The sequence below is a fragment of the Pseudopodoces humilis genome, chromosome 4 (genome assembly GCF_049639895.1).
Source record: "Pseudopodoces humilis isolate 2021_Gansu_Grassland_sample_001 chromosome 4, ASM4963989v1, whole genome shotgun sequence".
Lineage (NCBI taxonomy): Eukaryota > Metazoa > Chordata > Aves > Passeriformes > Paridae > Pseudopodoces > Pseudopodoces humilis.
Genome location: NC_142203.1, coordinates 67,978,279 through 67,991,990, shown reverse-complemented (window position 1 = coordinate 67,991,990; position 13,712 = coordinate 67,978,279). Strand labels below are relative to the sequence as shown.

At 52.5% G+C, this 13,712-nt stretch overlaps 2 protein-coding genes across 3 annotated transcripts; one reads left to right on the top strand and one right to left on the bottom strand.

The window, feature by feature from the left end:
* Window positions 1-261: 261 nt before the first annotated feature.
* On the top strand, window positions 262-1,787 carry MSMP (microseminoprotein, prostate associated). Its single transcript, XM_005528015.2, has 3 exons — window positions 262-415; window positions 1,063-1,171; window positions 1,546-1,787. The coding sequence occupies exons 1-3, from the start codon at window positions 304-306 to the stop codon at window positions 1,733-1,735; spliced, it is 411 nt and encodes a 136-aa protein (XP_005528072.1). The 5' UTR covers window positions 262-303; the 3' UTR covers window positions 1,736-1,787.
* Window positions 1,788-2,615: 828 nt separating this feature from the next.
* On the bottom strand, window positions 2,616-13,657 carry RGP1 (RGP1 partner of RAB6A GEF complex). Of its 2 annotated transcripts, none has more exons than XM_088054590.1 (9): window positions 13,311-13,657; window positions 12,561-12,700; window positions 9,184-9,320; window positions 8,738-8,821; window positions 5,062-5,211; window positions 4,836-4,982; window positions 4,311-4,438; window positions 3,899-4,076; window positions 2,616-3,676 (listed from the first exon to the last, which is right to left on the bottom strand). In XM_088054590.1, exons 2-9 carry the CDS (start codon window positions 12,674-12,676, stop codon window positions 3,453-3,455), a joined length of 1,164 nt encoding a protein of 387 aa, XP_087910716.1. In that variant the 5' UTR covers window positions 12,677-12,700; window positions 13,311-13,657; the 3' UTR covers window positions 2,616-3,452. The 2 variants fall into 2 exon arrangements, with proteins under 2 accessions (XP_087910716.1, XP_005528071.1); XM_005528014.3 differs by having other exon boundaries at window positions 13,128-13,656.
* Window positions 13,658-13,712: the final 55 nt, after the last annotated feature.

The following is a 13,712-nucleotide window of genomic DNA, read 5'->3' as shown; positions in this document are numbered from 1 at the left end:
TTGCACCCACAGGGGCTTCCAACTGGAGAAATTTCTGGAGGGCATGAATCAGCTTTTCACAGCTTGTTAAAAATCTTGATCCTACCTCTTGTTTTCATGCCTTTCAAATCAGGAAATGAGTTTTACAACTTTTCCAGTGGGGCACAGCTGGTGGCCAGGGTCGTAAAGCTGAACTTTATAAATATCTCTCATTGGGATCAGGGGAAGAGCATTAAAAAGGCAGAGAGAGAGAGAAAGAGAAAGAGAAGGGAAAGGAGTAAAGGCAATAGAGAAGCAAAGCAAAAAAGTCCAGCTTAACCATCCATGGCCATGCAAGCACAGAAGATGAAGTGTGCTTGGGGCAGGCTTTGCCTGCTGCTTTCCCTCCTTCTCCAGCTGCCGGGCTCCCAGGCCAAATGCTACTTCCAGGCTAAAGGTAAGTGGGGAGGTGAGATGGGAAGAGGCTGATGGGAAGAGGAGGCCTCAGCTTTTCCAGCATGGCAGGGCTCTGCCCTATGCCTGAGAAGTATGGAAGGGACAGTGCTGAGCTCAGGAATGGGATCATGGGCCAGTGGTAAGTAGAAGGAGCAGTCTATAAACCACTGAACAGCTCCCCAGGGCTCTGGCTGAGAAACAGCTTTCTGGGCCATGAAGGCTTCTGGCAGAAGCCTGGCTGGGGCCAAGTGTGCAGGACTAGTAGGAAAGGGAGGAGGGCAGCTCATCACCCCTCTGTTGTCTCCTCCCAGGGCTGCAGAAATACCCCGACTCTAAGGGGCACTGGATTTATCCTCTCCAGGGAAGCAAGAGGCACTTTCTTCTTGCTCTAGACCCTAATGGGGTAGTGGTGAGAGCCACAAGGCAGGGCCAGGAGAGGATGGATGGGTACATCACCCATGGCAGATGACAGGGCATTCCATACCTGCAGGACGGTGTATAGACCACCATATATCCCATACCATAAGATGGGTGAGAGGTCATCATGACACTTCTGTGCCCTCTTTCAGGGCACAGGGGTGTCAAGGAGGCTTCCACTTGCCCTCAGCAGGGGTCCATGTGTTCTCATCACCACTGTTTCCTTTGCAGCTCCCTGTGAGTACGAAGGGAAACAGTTCTCCCTTGGGGAATCATGGCTGAGCACCAACTGCCTGCTCTGCACCTGCCTGCACCCCGTTGGTGTGGGCTGCTGCGAGACGTGAGTGAGGGGCTGTGCTGGGGTGGGCTGTGACTTCCCACCCCTCCATCTGCAGCACGAGGTGTCTGGTGGCTGCAAAAGCAGCAGATATCAGTCTTGGGAGGGCTGTGGGGCACCGTGTCCTGTGGAACAGGAGGCAGAGGTGGGCAGGACCCCAACAGGGCATTGAGGGTGGTGGGGTGAGTTGGGACACTTGGAAAGGGCGTCTTGGCTTAGCAAGATGCCCAGATATGCCAGGAGGCATGTCCCAGCCTGCCTGAGCTGGTCTGGAAGACATCCTGTGCAGGGGGCTGGCAGCAGGAAGCCACCCAGCCCCGTCAGCAGCCCCGTGGCACTAATCAGGGAATCTGATAGCACTGTGTCCTCTCCCACAGCACCCAGCACCCGATCGACTTCCCTGACTGGTGCGAGGCCCACTACGACTCACAGACCTGCCAGATCTCGGTAGTGCAGAAGGCCAACCCCAGCCTGCCGTGCGTGAAGAGCGTGGAGCACGAGTGGGGCTCGGCTGGCACCCCCGAGCCGCTGGTGAACAAGGTGCTGGGTGCGGGGCTGAGCAGATAGAGAGGCTCGGCAGCGCCCCGCGCCCGTCGGCGCCGCCCTCTCCCCTCCAGAGCACACCGCCCGCATGCTCCAGACCTGTCCCACACACCCTGTAGAGGCATCACCGCCGGCACCTTCGAGGGAAACCACTATCCACACACCATGGTACCAAGCTTTGCTTCTGCTTTCAGCTTCCTGAACCAAGGCGTCCTCACTGTGAGGAGTTCTGCACACCGTGGAAATGCAGATTCTACAGGATCTCCTCCCAGGTGGGCAGGAAACCTTCAGTGACTAAAAAAAGGCTACAGGACTAAATCAGCCTGCTCCATGGCAGTCCCATACATTACCATCTCCAGCCACAAGTAAAGCAGCTCCCTGCTCCCTCCCAGACCTCTGCTCCTCTGCATAGAAGCCATGGGGAGCTCACTGGGGATACCATGGCACCTTGTGCAGGACCCCCACACCCTGTCCAGCCCCTTCTCTGGTCCCGGAGCGCAAGGGGCACAACCCACCTCTGGAACCACTAAGGCCCCCGCTCCAAAAGCTCCTGGGGTCACTGGCACTGTAGGCCAGCCCTGGGCAACACTACAAGAGCCAGCTCAGGGTGGGTGGCAGAACAGGATGTCCCCAGGGGAGACCCCCATTCCCACTGGCAATGGAGCAGGATGGGGAGGTTCAGGAAGCAGAAGCAATCCAAGTGCCAGGGTGAAGGCAGTCACCTTGGCAGCTGCCCCAGCTGGTGCCATGCCTGTGTTGTGCAGAGCCTTGTGTAGATGTTTCTGTTCTTGCAATAAAGATACTGAACAAAGAAGTCTCAAGCCTGTGACTGATGTAGAAGGTGGTATATGTCCAGCACCAGTAACAATATAGGAATAAGGCTCTTGGGAAAGCCGAGTTTTGCACATTCAGATGTTTATTACATTTCCATGCAGAGAGGAAAGCTCAATAGAAGGCTTAGTAAAAATGGGGAGCTAGCTGTTGAGCAGGGAAATCTCCATGCCAGCTTTTGGATGCACAGCATGCATTCCTTACAGCCCCCCAAGGATCCAAAGACCAGCAGGATGCCTTCATACCCAGAAGCCCAGGCAGACAACAGCCCAGGGGCTCAATGCTGCTCCGTTTTGAATCATCATGACCGTACTGACACAGCCTGGTCACCATCCTGGTCACCAGCACATGCCAGAAGCACACGGCTGGCCAGCCAGAACCTGCCTCCTTCAGGTGGGGGTGGCTGGAGCACTGGACTCTGTGTGTGGGACAAGTCTCCAAGAGGCAGGACACATGCCAGAGCAGGAGAGCAGGCTCTCACCCAGCCTAGGTGGCCACTGTGCTCCACCTGGATGCCTGACCTCTGCTTGTAGGGTCTCTGCAAGGGCACAGCCTTAACCCAAGGGTGGTATGAAGCTTCACTGGAAGAGCCCCCTTCTCCCCTCTCTGGGCTGGGCCTTTTCTTCTTGGAAGCCCCATATGGGATAAAGGCACATCAGTGGTTTCCTGGGAAGGCAGATTTCTTTTTGCTCAGTGCTGAGACTTGCACCTTTACCCAGGCAGGAAGGGTCCAGCTCCAGACTGCATCAAGCAGTGCTCTTCCACCCATGGACAGGACATGCTTGGTGTCCACCTGAGCACCACAGATGAATCCAAGGGGACACTGGGATGTGTGCACCACAGCACACCGGTGACAGTCCTGCCTGCCATTCCCACTTGCAGCTCTGCAGGCCAACAACCTCTCCCTACTTCAGATGGTGATGGAGTTAGTACTGGAGAACTGAGATACGTAGGAAGCCAGGATGGGGTTGGTGGGAAGAACTTTGATGGGCAAGTCCCAGCTGAAGGTGTCCACTTCCATCTGCTCCACCCCAGTCCAGGTGACAGCCTCCGACTGGCTACCACGAACCAAGCAAGTCCCCGCTGACTCCCCAGAAGTCACAAACTCAAAGTGCAGCCTCCACTTCAGGGACACTGTGGGCAAGAGGATGGTCAGCACGTAACACCCACAAGGGTCATGGACAGCAGCTGTCCCAGCACTGTCTGTCCTGACATGGGGACAGCAAATGACCCTACTCACACAGACCAACTCCCTCCCAAGGGATACACCTCTGCTGAGCAAGGGCAGGGCTGGGGACATCACCGTCCTCCTGCAGAGACAAGCAGGGGTGGGTCCCTTCCCTGGTGGGTACTAACCAATGTTGGTGGTGAATCCTGGGGTTGAGCTGAGTGGGATGGGCAGGCTGAAGCTGCTCTGTGCCGTGTGCAGGCAGGACTCCTGATGACGGGCATGCACGGTGAAGGAGACAGGCTGACCCCGACGGCGCTGGAACTCCTCCTGGATGCTCTCCTCTGTCTGCAGGCTCACTGAGAACTACAGGGTGATTAAAAGGGTGCTTGCTCTCACAACCTCATACACAGCTCATGCAAAGCCTGGGGGCTTCATTTCCCAAATGAGCTCAGGACTGGACCATTGTCTGCCTCACACTTCAAGGAGAGCCCAGCTGGGTCTAGAAACTCTCACAGCCCAGTGCCACCCAAATGCCTTCTCCCTATCCCTCACCTTAAACCTCTGCCTCCCCCCAGTAATCCCAGAGACAGCAATGACCTGCAGACATGGGATATCTCCTTCTGAGAAGTTGAAGGTCCCAATGACATCCTCTCCAATCTTATATACAGTCTTAAAGATGCAGAACGTCCCCACTTTCCCACGAGTGTTGCTGATGTTATACAGATCTGTGGAACAAGAAGAGAGGTAAGGGTTGTGGCAGGACAAGGCTCTGCTCTGTGCAGTGCTCTGGGTTAATGACATGACCCCATGCCTCCAAACTCCTGTTTGGGTGTGAGGACAGTCCCTAGAAGAGGTACTCCCTTTGGGAAATTTCTGCAGTGAGTAAGGCCAAACCCTCCACTGGCTGTGTTGTGCTGGGCAGAGGGTCTCTCAGGCTGAAGTAGAAACAGCCCGAGACTGGCTAGGAGGCCCCGACCCAAGCAGGCCCTTACAGAGCTGCTCCACAGCCATAGTGGGAGCTTTACTTTGTCAGTGAGAGATAGTTTGCAGCTGGTCCTCAGATGTTCTCCATGACCAGCTTCTCAGGAAGGACAGCAGGTTTGAGCAAGGAATATGACCTACGCAGACTGCGTCGGGAGGTGGCCACCATAAGCAGTTCTGTCGCTAGGTCTGCCAGGCGAGAGTCCTTCTTCAAGCTCTCCTCTTCCTCCAGAAAGGGGTTTGAGGGTGCAACAGCCTCATCCTGTGGGAACTGGTAATCCTTGAGGCCTGGGAAGAAGGTGAGAGTATGAGCAGGGCAGGGTGCAGCCTGGCCCACCTGCGCAGGGAAGGCAGGGGGTGGCCTTACCGTGCAGCACAAGGACACGGAAGGGCACGCGCAGCAGCTTGATGGGGGAATTGACGCGCTGGCAGCCGATGGTCAGCTTGTACACGTACTTCACAGACTGCCCCCGAAAAGAGGGGGGGCCATCCACAGGCAGTGTCTCACAGTACGAATCTGCAAGGGGTCCAGAAAATTTGCTTTCCAAGGCTGGAAGGAAGATCCTGCTGCTGTTGTGTGCAGGCTCCCTGCACCAAGTGTTACAACCAGCAGTGCTGAGCTAGAGACAGTGCCTGGTGTTTTCTGCTGTCTCCTCTTTCCTCCAGCAGCCAAGCACAACCCGCCTCCCCTGCACCAGGCACACTGCTCCTCTCATCACATGCACCATCATCCAGATATTGTTTCCAGCACATACAACCACACACACAAACTCTGCCTCCAAAGAATGTGAAATATGTAAAATCCAGGAATACAATCGTAAGAGCTAAACTTACTCATCATGAGTTCAACCCGAATTTGCCTCTGTGCACTCCTTTGCCCAGCGCTCTCACAGCACAGCCTCCTCCAGGCCCTGCCCTGTGTGGGTACTGATCAGTACTTGATGCATCTTTTGGTTTTGCTTTACACAAACCCTCAAACTCAACAACAAGTGAGCTTCCACCTGTGTTTTCATTTGAAGGACTGCAGCTAAATTATCAAGAAACAATTCTGAGACCTTCACAACAACCTGTGGTTTGTCCCCCTTGACAAGCTGATGACTTAGACCATAAAGCCTCTAACTCTGAGGGCTCTGGGATACTGGGGTCTGGCCTTCCCCACATTCAGCCCTCCAAGAGCCCCTTGGCCACCACACAAACCCCAATGCCTCTTGACACAGTGTGAACACTTCTGCAGCTTTCCCAAACCGGATGCTGTATTACAAGAAAGACGTAAACAGTGAACTGTGGAAAGTCTCCACCTCTCTGGCTTGCCCACTGTAATGCAGATACGCCCTGCCAGAGGAAGGGTAGCTGCTCTGAAACCACAGATCCTTCCCCATGTCTGGCACAAACTGAATGTTGAGCCTTAGATTAAAAGTTAGGGTTACATTTTAAATATAACTGCTGGACTTAAAATAACAGGAATGGAAGGAAGAAAAAAGCCTGTGCTAGTGTGTAGTGTTGACAGGATGTCACACCTTAAAACATAAGCCTCTCTTTCTGGACCAGGCCGCAGATAAAGCAGAGAACTATCCTGAGAGGGAGGAAAATCAGGTATTTCCAAGGAAAGCAGCAGACTTCTGTAACCTCTGTACCAGACTCAATGAGAGTGCTCACAAAGACCTTCATGTCCAGTGAGCAGAGACCACCACAGTCAGAGGAGGATGGACAGTTTGCTACCTGGCACAGGAATGCCAAGACTCAGGAAGTCCCAGCTTCCATGCATTTCCCAGAAGGAAGCACATTCCTGGTGCTACAAGTGCCTTCCTTACCCACTCGCTGTGCCCTCTGGCTGGTCTTCTGGCCTGTGTCCAGGCTGCTTCCATTTCCTCCACTCTCTGTGCTCTACCAAATATTTAAAGGTATTACAAAACCAAAGTGGAGGCAAAACAGCCACAGAAATTATTTGAGGACTTGAGAAAAAGCTTCATGGTGACAAATTTAAAGAGCTCAGCCTGGGCGATGTGTCAAAGGGCTGGGAGATGAGTCAACTTCAACATATAGGCACTATAACAAGAGTAAGGCATTGGGGAATAAGTTGGTCAGCAAATGAAAACAAGTCCTTTTATCAAGAAACAGTCTGACATAACCTCAGCTGTATGTGCCAGCTCTGGCTACAGTTTAATAATATGGTATACTACTGAAGCAGAATTAAGATTTCTTGGGTTTTCTGGTTTGGTATTTTTTCCCCTTCCCAAACTGTGTAGCGAAACTCAAAACTTCTGAAAAACAGGAAATGAAGAATTAAGATACACACCCACACAGCCTTAACTCTCCCCCCATGGAGCTGGCAGGAGACCCCAGGAATGGTCTGCAAGCGTGCCAGCTGCAGTCTCGTGTGAGACCAGCAGCAGCTCAGGCTGATGGGATCGGAGTGAACAGCCTGGCAGCAAATGAGACCAGGGCTGTGATACAGGGATTACAATCTTAAAAAAGCTGTGCCACATGCAGCCACATCACGTGTGATGCATGAAACACACAGGTGCATCACACAGCCAAGGGGAAAGGCTGTAGTGTACAGCCAAGGAACCTCAAGGAATAGGAGAATTTGTGTTCTTTCAGAGGAGCTGCATCCAAGCACTAGGCAGATGCAGACTGCTTGTGCCAGTGCCACCCAGAGGCAGAGAGGACACACACACACGTCATGACCCTGCAAAGGACAGACAATCCCTAGCTTAGCTGGAGGTTGAACAGCTTCTGACTGTTAAGCCAGCACACAGCGCACAGTCAATCCCAGAACTTGGGCTGTTGTCACTGATCTGTTATCCCAGAAGCTGCCCAACCTGCCCAAGGAGTGTCAGGAAAGGGACTTTGCTCTGCTCCCAGGGAATGGATGCTCCAGCCCCAAACCTGCAAGCAGCAAGGAACACAAGAGAATCCAGGTGAGCCTCAGGCCAGCTAAGATTTCTCTCCTCCTCCTCCTTCCTGCTGGCATGGCCAGCTCCTTTCCCCAACATGTTGCTGTAGAATAACAAGTGAATAACCAAATGTCTTCAGACAACAGGCTCTGCAGTTTAGGGCACAGCCCCAAGATGGCACTGCCCCCACCCCTCTAACCACCAAGCCAAGCCAGCCTGGTTTCACAAGGTCCACCTTTTCCTCCAGTCAGGCCCCTCCAAGGCCAGAAAGGCAGGAGACACCAGCTTCAAAACCAGCATGTCACAACCCCGTGGCTGCTTTGTCTCACTTGCAGCTTCACTTCCAGCTCTGCAGAGCTCAGTGATCCAGCAGAACCTGCCCCAGCACAGCCACTGTCTCTCCACCCCCTGTGCTCTGTGGTGTGAGACGTCTCCATCAACCATTCCCAGCAGATCCCTGGGACAATAACAAAGCTCTGCATGCACAGCCTGACATCACTGCTGCTAATCACAGGCCACTGTGCAAACGCAACACAACGCAAAGGACATTTGACACGACCTGAACAGGCTGGGTCACACAGCCACCAGCCAAGACAGAACAGCACATACTCAGCTGTTTCCACAGCTATCTACCCAGACATAGAGAGCTTTGAGCAGAGAAGATGAGGAGTGCTCACTTTCACAGCAGGAAAACTAGAACATCCAGAAGACTGTTATCTCCAGGACAGCCACAACCTGAAGAGGAAGCATAAACCTTCGGAAAACACCAGCCTAAATTCCAAGAATACTCCAGTGTGACTGAAGAAATAAAGGCAAGGAAATGAAGGTGTGTGTAGCCATTCCTCCTGCTGCAACCAGGTATATCCAAAGTTTTATGCCTTGCAGTTATACAGTGTACCTGCAGCAAAGGCTGCAGGCCAAGGGCAGGACTGAGGGACACGTTACAGTACACAGCCCTAGTGCAGCAGAGAACAGACTCTGGATGATGCAGCAGCTCCTCAGCACTCATGCTCCAGCCAAAGCACTCTGCCTTTCGTGAGCATCAGGATCTCACACTTAGAGCACTCAGGTCTGCAAAGCCAATTTTGAAAGCAGAGCTCCCCAGAGATGAGCTCCGTGAGCAGGGGAAGAGAAGACAGGACTCACAGGACTTGGACTCCCCAGGATCCAGTCGCAAGTCACAGAAGAGGATCTTTGGTGGGGTGGACAGGATACACTGACCCCGCTCTCCTGGAAGAGAATAAGAAACACATGAATGCTGCATAGCCTCAGACTGTGTCCAGGTCAGTCAAGCTTTATCCCCATGGGGAGGAATGAGAAGAGAGGCAAGGAGAAAGCATCTCTTGCCCTGGTCATATCATGAGACATTGCCACTACAGCTGGACAAACAACTGTCGTGTTTCAATTCAAGCTAGCATCACTGTGATTTCAGTATTAACAAGATCCCACATCCATCACCAGGAAAACAACACAAACTTCCCACTCACTCCTATGTACACTGCATCAAGACACAGACTTTATGGTCTGCTTGACTTCTGCCCACTGTGTTCTCACTGTTCCCTACCCGGGTGACAGGGAGGAGTGGCACTCACCTCTGTTGGGGACAAAGACGGTCTCATTCTCTGCCTGCACATCGTGCTTGCTGCCATCAGAGGGAGGGAGTGCCACCCGGTTCTCGCTGGCATGAAACTGGCAGTGGATCTGGGCACTGGCCCATGCCAGCATCTCACTGAAAGCAAAGAGCAACACTCATGTCTCTCCTTTAAACCTGAACTAATTGGGAGAAGAGAAACTCTGTCCACTCAGTTCCATGCAGGACAGCTTGTCTGAAGGAATAAGGCTTTGCATCACTGTCACTGAAGCCACTCTCACAGTCCCCTTCCAAACAAGACTTGGGAGTAAGCTCAAGCTGGGGTGCTGACTCAAAACCACTTCCACCCCAGCTGCTGACAACAGCTTCACCCAAAGCCTGGCTCTGTGGCCCAAGAACTCTTTTTAAGCAGCAATAATTGCAGTCTGAGCCACAACACCATCAGCACAGCACTGACCCAGCAAAAGAAAACACATCTGCCTCAAGAAATGTGCTGCACACTCATGGCAGAGGACAACAAGCAGCAGAGGTCAGCAGCCCCTGTCCCCTTCCATGAGGACAAGAGAGAAGGTGGCTTGTGCAAAACTTCACAGGGACCTTTCAGCAAACACACTGAGGTCAAGCATTCCAATATCCAGTCCAAAGCCTTACTCATTTGCTCATCTTTCTCATCATTCACAGACTGGGACTGGCCACTCACTGCACTCTTGGGAGAACACCTCAAGCTGCTGCATGTGGGCCCTGGAAGAGGACTCTCAGCCATGAGGAGTTAAATCCCAAGCCAGACATGACACACAGAGCAGCACTCTGCTAACAACACAACCACTAGGGAAGTGCGCAAATTGTAAAGCAACAAATTCCTGCAACCAGGGCTCAGCTGCTTCTGCTCACAGCACGGAGATGCCCCAAGCTCAACACTCCTTGAGGCAGGTAGGCACATTCATGCTTCTTCTGGCCCCAAAGCACCATCCCCAACAAGAACATCAGCTGTTGTTTGTGCCAGACAAAAGAAGGATGCTTCTGGGTCTTTCATTAGGACCTACTTACTTCTCCTTATGCAAGGACTTTGCTGAAGGCAATGGGGGAGGCAAAGGTGTCATTTTGACCCCTCTCTGTACAGCCACAGGAATTAATGTAGGGCCACACATCCAGCACAAAAAAAGGTCTCATTGTTTTTCATGGACTCTGCTATGATGTCAGCCACTCCATAGGGCACTTCCCATGGTACTAGTGACACCTATCTGTTTCCAAGTCACTCCTCCGTTTTTATTTCAATAGCAGTCTATAGTTTAGCCAGTGAACAGTTCCTCTGGTGTTTTCTAACATCATCTGATTAGTAAGCACCAACACCAGAGCTTTAGATGGCACAGGGATTTTTTGTGGCATACGAGTGTCCCTCCATGTGACACATCTAGTTAAACGTCTAGATGAACCAGGGAAAAAAGCTTGCTGTATTTGTGTCAGCTGACTAATGGTGCGCTATTTGATTTTTTGTATGTGCTGGCTGCCCTTACCCAAACACACCTCAGTTATTCTACCTAGTTGCTTTGGGCCCTACAATTGCAATTCTGCATTTTCAAAAACACCAGCATGGCTCTTCCATCAGGGCTGCCACGTTTTTTTGCTGTATCTGCTGTTTAGAAGCAGAGAACTGCTCTTGCTTGAGACAACTTTTGCTAATTCTATATATGCTTAGAGTGATTACAGTACCTTCAAGCACCATATTTTGAGTATTTTTTTCTTTTTCAGTATTGCTTTACAACATGCCACTGGACTGTCAGTATTTTTTCTAGCCAGATGTCCAAACAAAATTTGCATGTCCCTTCCTGCCAGCAGAGCAGGCTTGCTCATCTGGTGCTTGTTCAGCAGTGGAGGATCCTGCAGTGGTGCTGAGGTCACTTCCCTCCAGTCTCACCTTCCCCCACAACTCCTGCAACCTACATGGAACACACTCTGTGCAGCCTCTGGGTAGAAGAGATTAGTTTCTTGTACTTTACCATCAAATTAATTTCCTGCCTTTCTTTCAATTCTGTCCCTGTGCTCAAAATTTGACCTCTCTGCCCCTCTACCCGTCAGTCCCAGAACCTTCCAGGCTCTGACAGGTCTATCTACCTGTTACAGTCACGGTGCTTTAATCTGGCTCCTGCCTTTATACAACCCTCAGCTTCATTTTCCAAACCACCAATCTATTTGCTGTTGCCACTAGTTTGACTTAGCCAGGTCTTTTCACCTGGAATTTTTCTTATTATTTTAAAAACTTTTCTTTTTCAAGAGGTAGTCTTCTACAGATCTCAACACATCTGAAGTTTTAAATTAAGTTCTCATAAATGCACTGCAAACTCTCCAAAGCATGCTGCCTAGTACCCTTACAGTCTCACATGTTTTAGAGGCAGGCAAAACAGCTCTTATCACACAGGACAAAACTCTGGGAAGCTGGATGCTTATGTCATAGCTGAATTTGCAACCTGAGCTCAGCAGTCAAAAGGAAACAGGAAGAAAAGATAGGAAGTTAAGGAAGGCAATAAATACAGAAGCCCTCTGCTGCTGAGACAGCAGGCACTGAGTGGGCCCACCAATCACATGCGAACGTCATAGTGGTGATGAAAACATGCTGAACCTGACAGGGCTGCAAACAGACACTTCCCAGGAAGGACTCAGGATGAGAAAGCACTCTCCACTCCCTAAAGAATCAGACAAAGCCACACACTCAGCGGACATGAAAGCTTTGGTTGATGACTTGTGACATGGAGTCACTCACCGTGAGCCAATATGGGAAGCTCCCATCTTCTCACATTTCCTTAGCATTGATAAGGGGAGATGCACTGCGCAAAAGGCTCAGCTACAGAAAATGTGGCCGCAGACCACATTTCAGACCCACCCCTTTGTCTGCCACCTCTGGAGGTAGGGATCACACTGGTCTATCCATCACTGCTGAACAAAAGAGAGGTCCCTCCACAAATGCAGGAAATAATGACGTTGCCTGGATGTTGCTCTGTGGGACTGTCACCCTGGCGTGACCAGATATCCCACTTTGACAGCCAGTTTGGCTTCATTTTCTGCCAGTCACTGTCACTGAGGGCTCACCTGAGGGACAGAGAATCTCTAACTGCATATTTCTCTCCTTATGTACTTCTTGGGGGCACAAAACCAGCATAATTACCTCAGCTTTGCCCCCAAAATTGAGATGGCGCAAGGTCTCCTTAAGGGAGTGCCTCGAGCAGGGAAGTCACAAGGGGCTGAGCTGGCACCATTGCCCCACAAAGCAGCCATGACTACTATTCCAGAGAGGGGAGAGAGGGTGGGCCACTCCCTCTGGAGGGAACCAGGCAGCTCCCACATTTGGAGGCTCGGTGCATGGACTGGCACAGGCTCCCGTACCTGCTGGCAGAGGTCGATGAGGCTGATAATGGGTTGGTGAAGGTGATCACACACTCCAGCACCTCCCCTGCCAGGAACACAGGCCCACGGCCCAGCTTGGCCAACACTTCGATCATGGCTTGGACAATCCTGCTGCACACCTGCCAAAAAAAGCCAACAGTGGGCAAGTCATCACAGAAGCATAGATTCAAGGAATCATGGAACAGTTTGAGGTGGACGAGCCCTTAAAGATTTTGTTCCACTGACATGGGCAGGGACTCCTCCCACCAGACCAGATTGCTCAGGACCCCATCCAGCCTGGCACTGAACATTTCCAGGGATAATGCAACCACAATTTCTCTGGGCAATCTGTGTCACTGCCTCACCACCCTCACAGTAAAGAATTCACTCTCAATATTTAATCTAAACGTAATCTCTTTCAGTTTAAAGCCATTCCCCCTTGCGCTGTCACGGAGACATGGAGAGAGAGAGCTGGGCAATGTAACTGAGGGAAAATGGGGACACAGATACACACAACAGGAGGTGTGGGGGAAACACAAACAGCCCCGTGTCCTTCCAAACACATACCTCTTCCTCCCAGGTCCACACAGGTAAGGGGAGTCAGGACGCACCGCGATGGTGAGAAAGGACAGCCCTGACACCCCCAGCCCTGCCGTCTCTAACGCAGACACGCACACGGATAGCTGGACTCGAGGGGTCAGGGACACTGGACCGCAAATTTTCCGCAGCTCCCGCCTCAGGCCCACTCACCACCCGCACAGGCCGCGCTCGCCGTCCGGCACCACTGCAGGCCCGGCTCCCCTCAGCCGCTCGGCGGGGATCGGCAGCGTTCGGGCAGAGTTCGGCAAGGCTCGGACCGAGTTCGGTAAAACTCGGGCGGGGCTCGGGAACGTTCGGCACTCGGGTTACACTCGGCAACACTCGGGTTACACTCGGCAACACTCGGGCAGAATTCGGGAACACTCGGTCGGCTCACGGGCAGCTCCCGGCAGCTATCGGGCAGCTCTCGGCAACTCTCGCTCGCTCCTCAGCAGCGCTCGCTCAGCGCTCGGCAACTCTCGGAATCTGCTCGGCGGCGCCCGGCCGCGCTCGGCCGGGCGCCCCGGCGGCCGGCGGCGGGGCGGGTCCGTGTTTCCGCCGTGCCCCGGGGGC

What these genes read in the sequence shown, in the direction of transcription:
- MSMP (XM_005528015.2), top strand. Translation starts at nt 304, where the DNA reads ATGGCCATGCAAGCACAGAAGATGAAGTGTGCTTGGGGCAGGCTTTGC. An exon ending in ATGCTACTTCCAGGCTAAAG is followed by an intron (nt 416 to 1,062) that starts GTAAGTGGGGAG and finishes TTTCCTTTGCAG; the next exon opens with CTCCCTGTGAGTACGAAGGG. An exon ending in GGTGTGGGCTGCTGCGAGAC is followed by an intron (nt 1,172 to 1,545) that starts GTGAGTGAGGGG and finishes CCTCTCCCACAG; the next exon opens with CACCCAGCACCCGATCGACT.
- RGP1 (XM_088054590.1), bottom strand. Translation starts at nt 12,676, where the DNA reads ATGATCGAAGTGTTGGCCAAGCTGGGCCGTGGGCCTGTGTTCCTGGCA. An exon ending in TCCTGGGGAGTCCAAGTCCT is followed by an intron (nt 5,212 to 8,737) that starts GTGAGTCCTGTC and finishes GACCCCTTGCAG; the next exon opens with ATTCGTACTGTGAGACACTG. An exon ending in CCGTGTCCTTGTGCTGCACG is followed by an intron (nt 4,983 to 5,061) that starts GTAAGGCCACCC and finishes CCTTCTTCCCAG; the next exon opens with GCCTCAAGGATTACCAGTTC.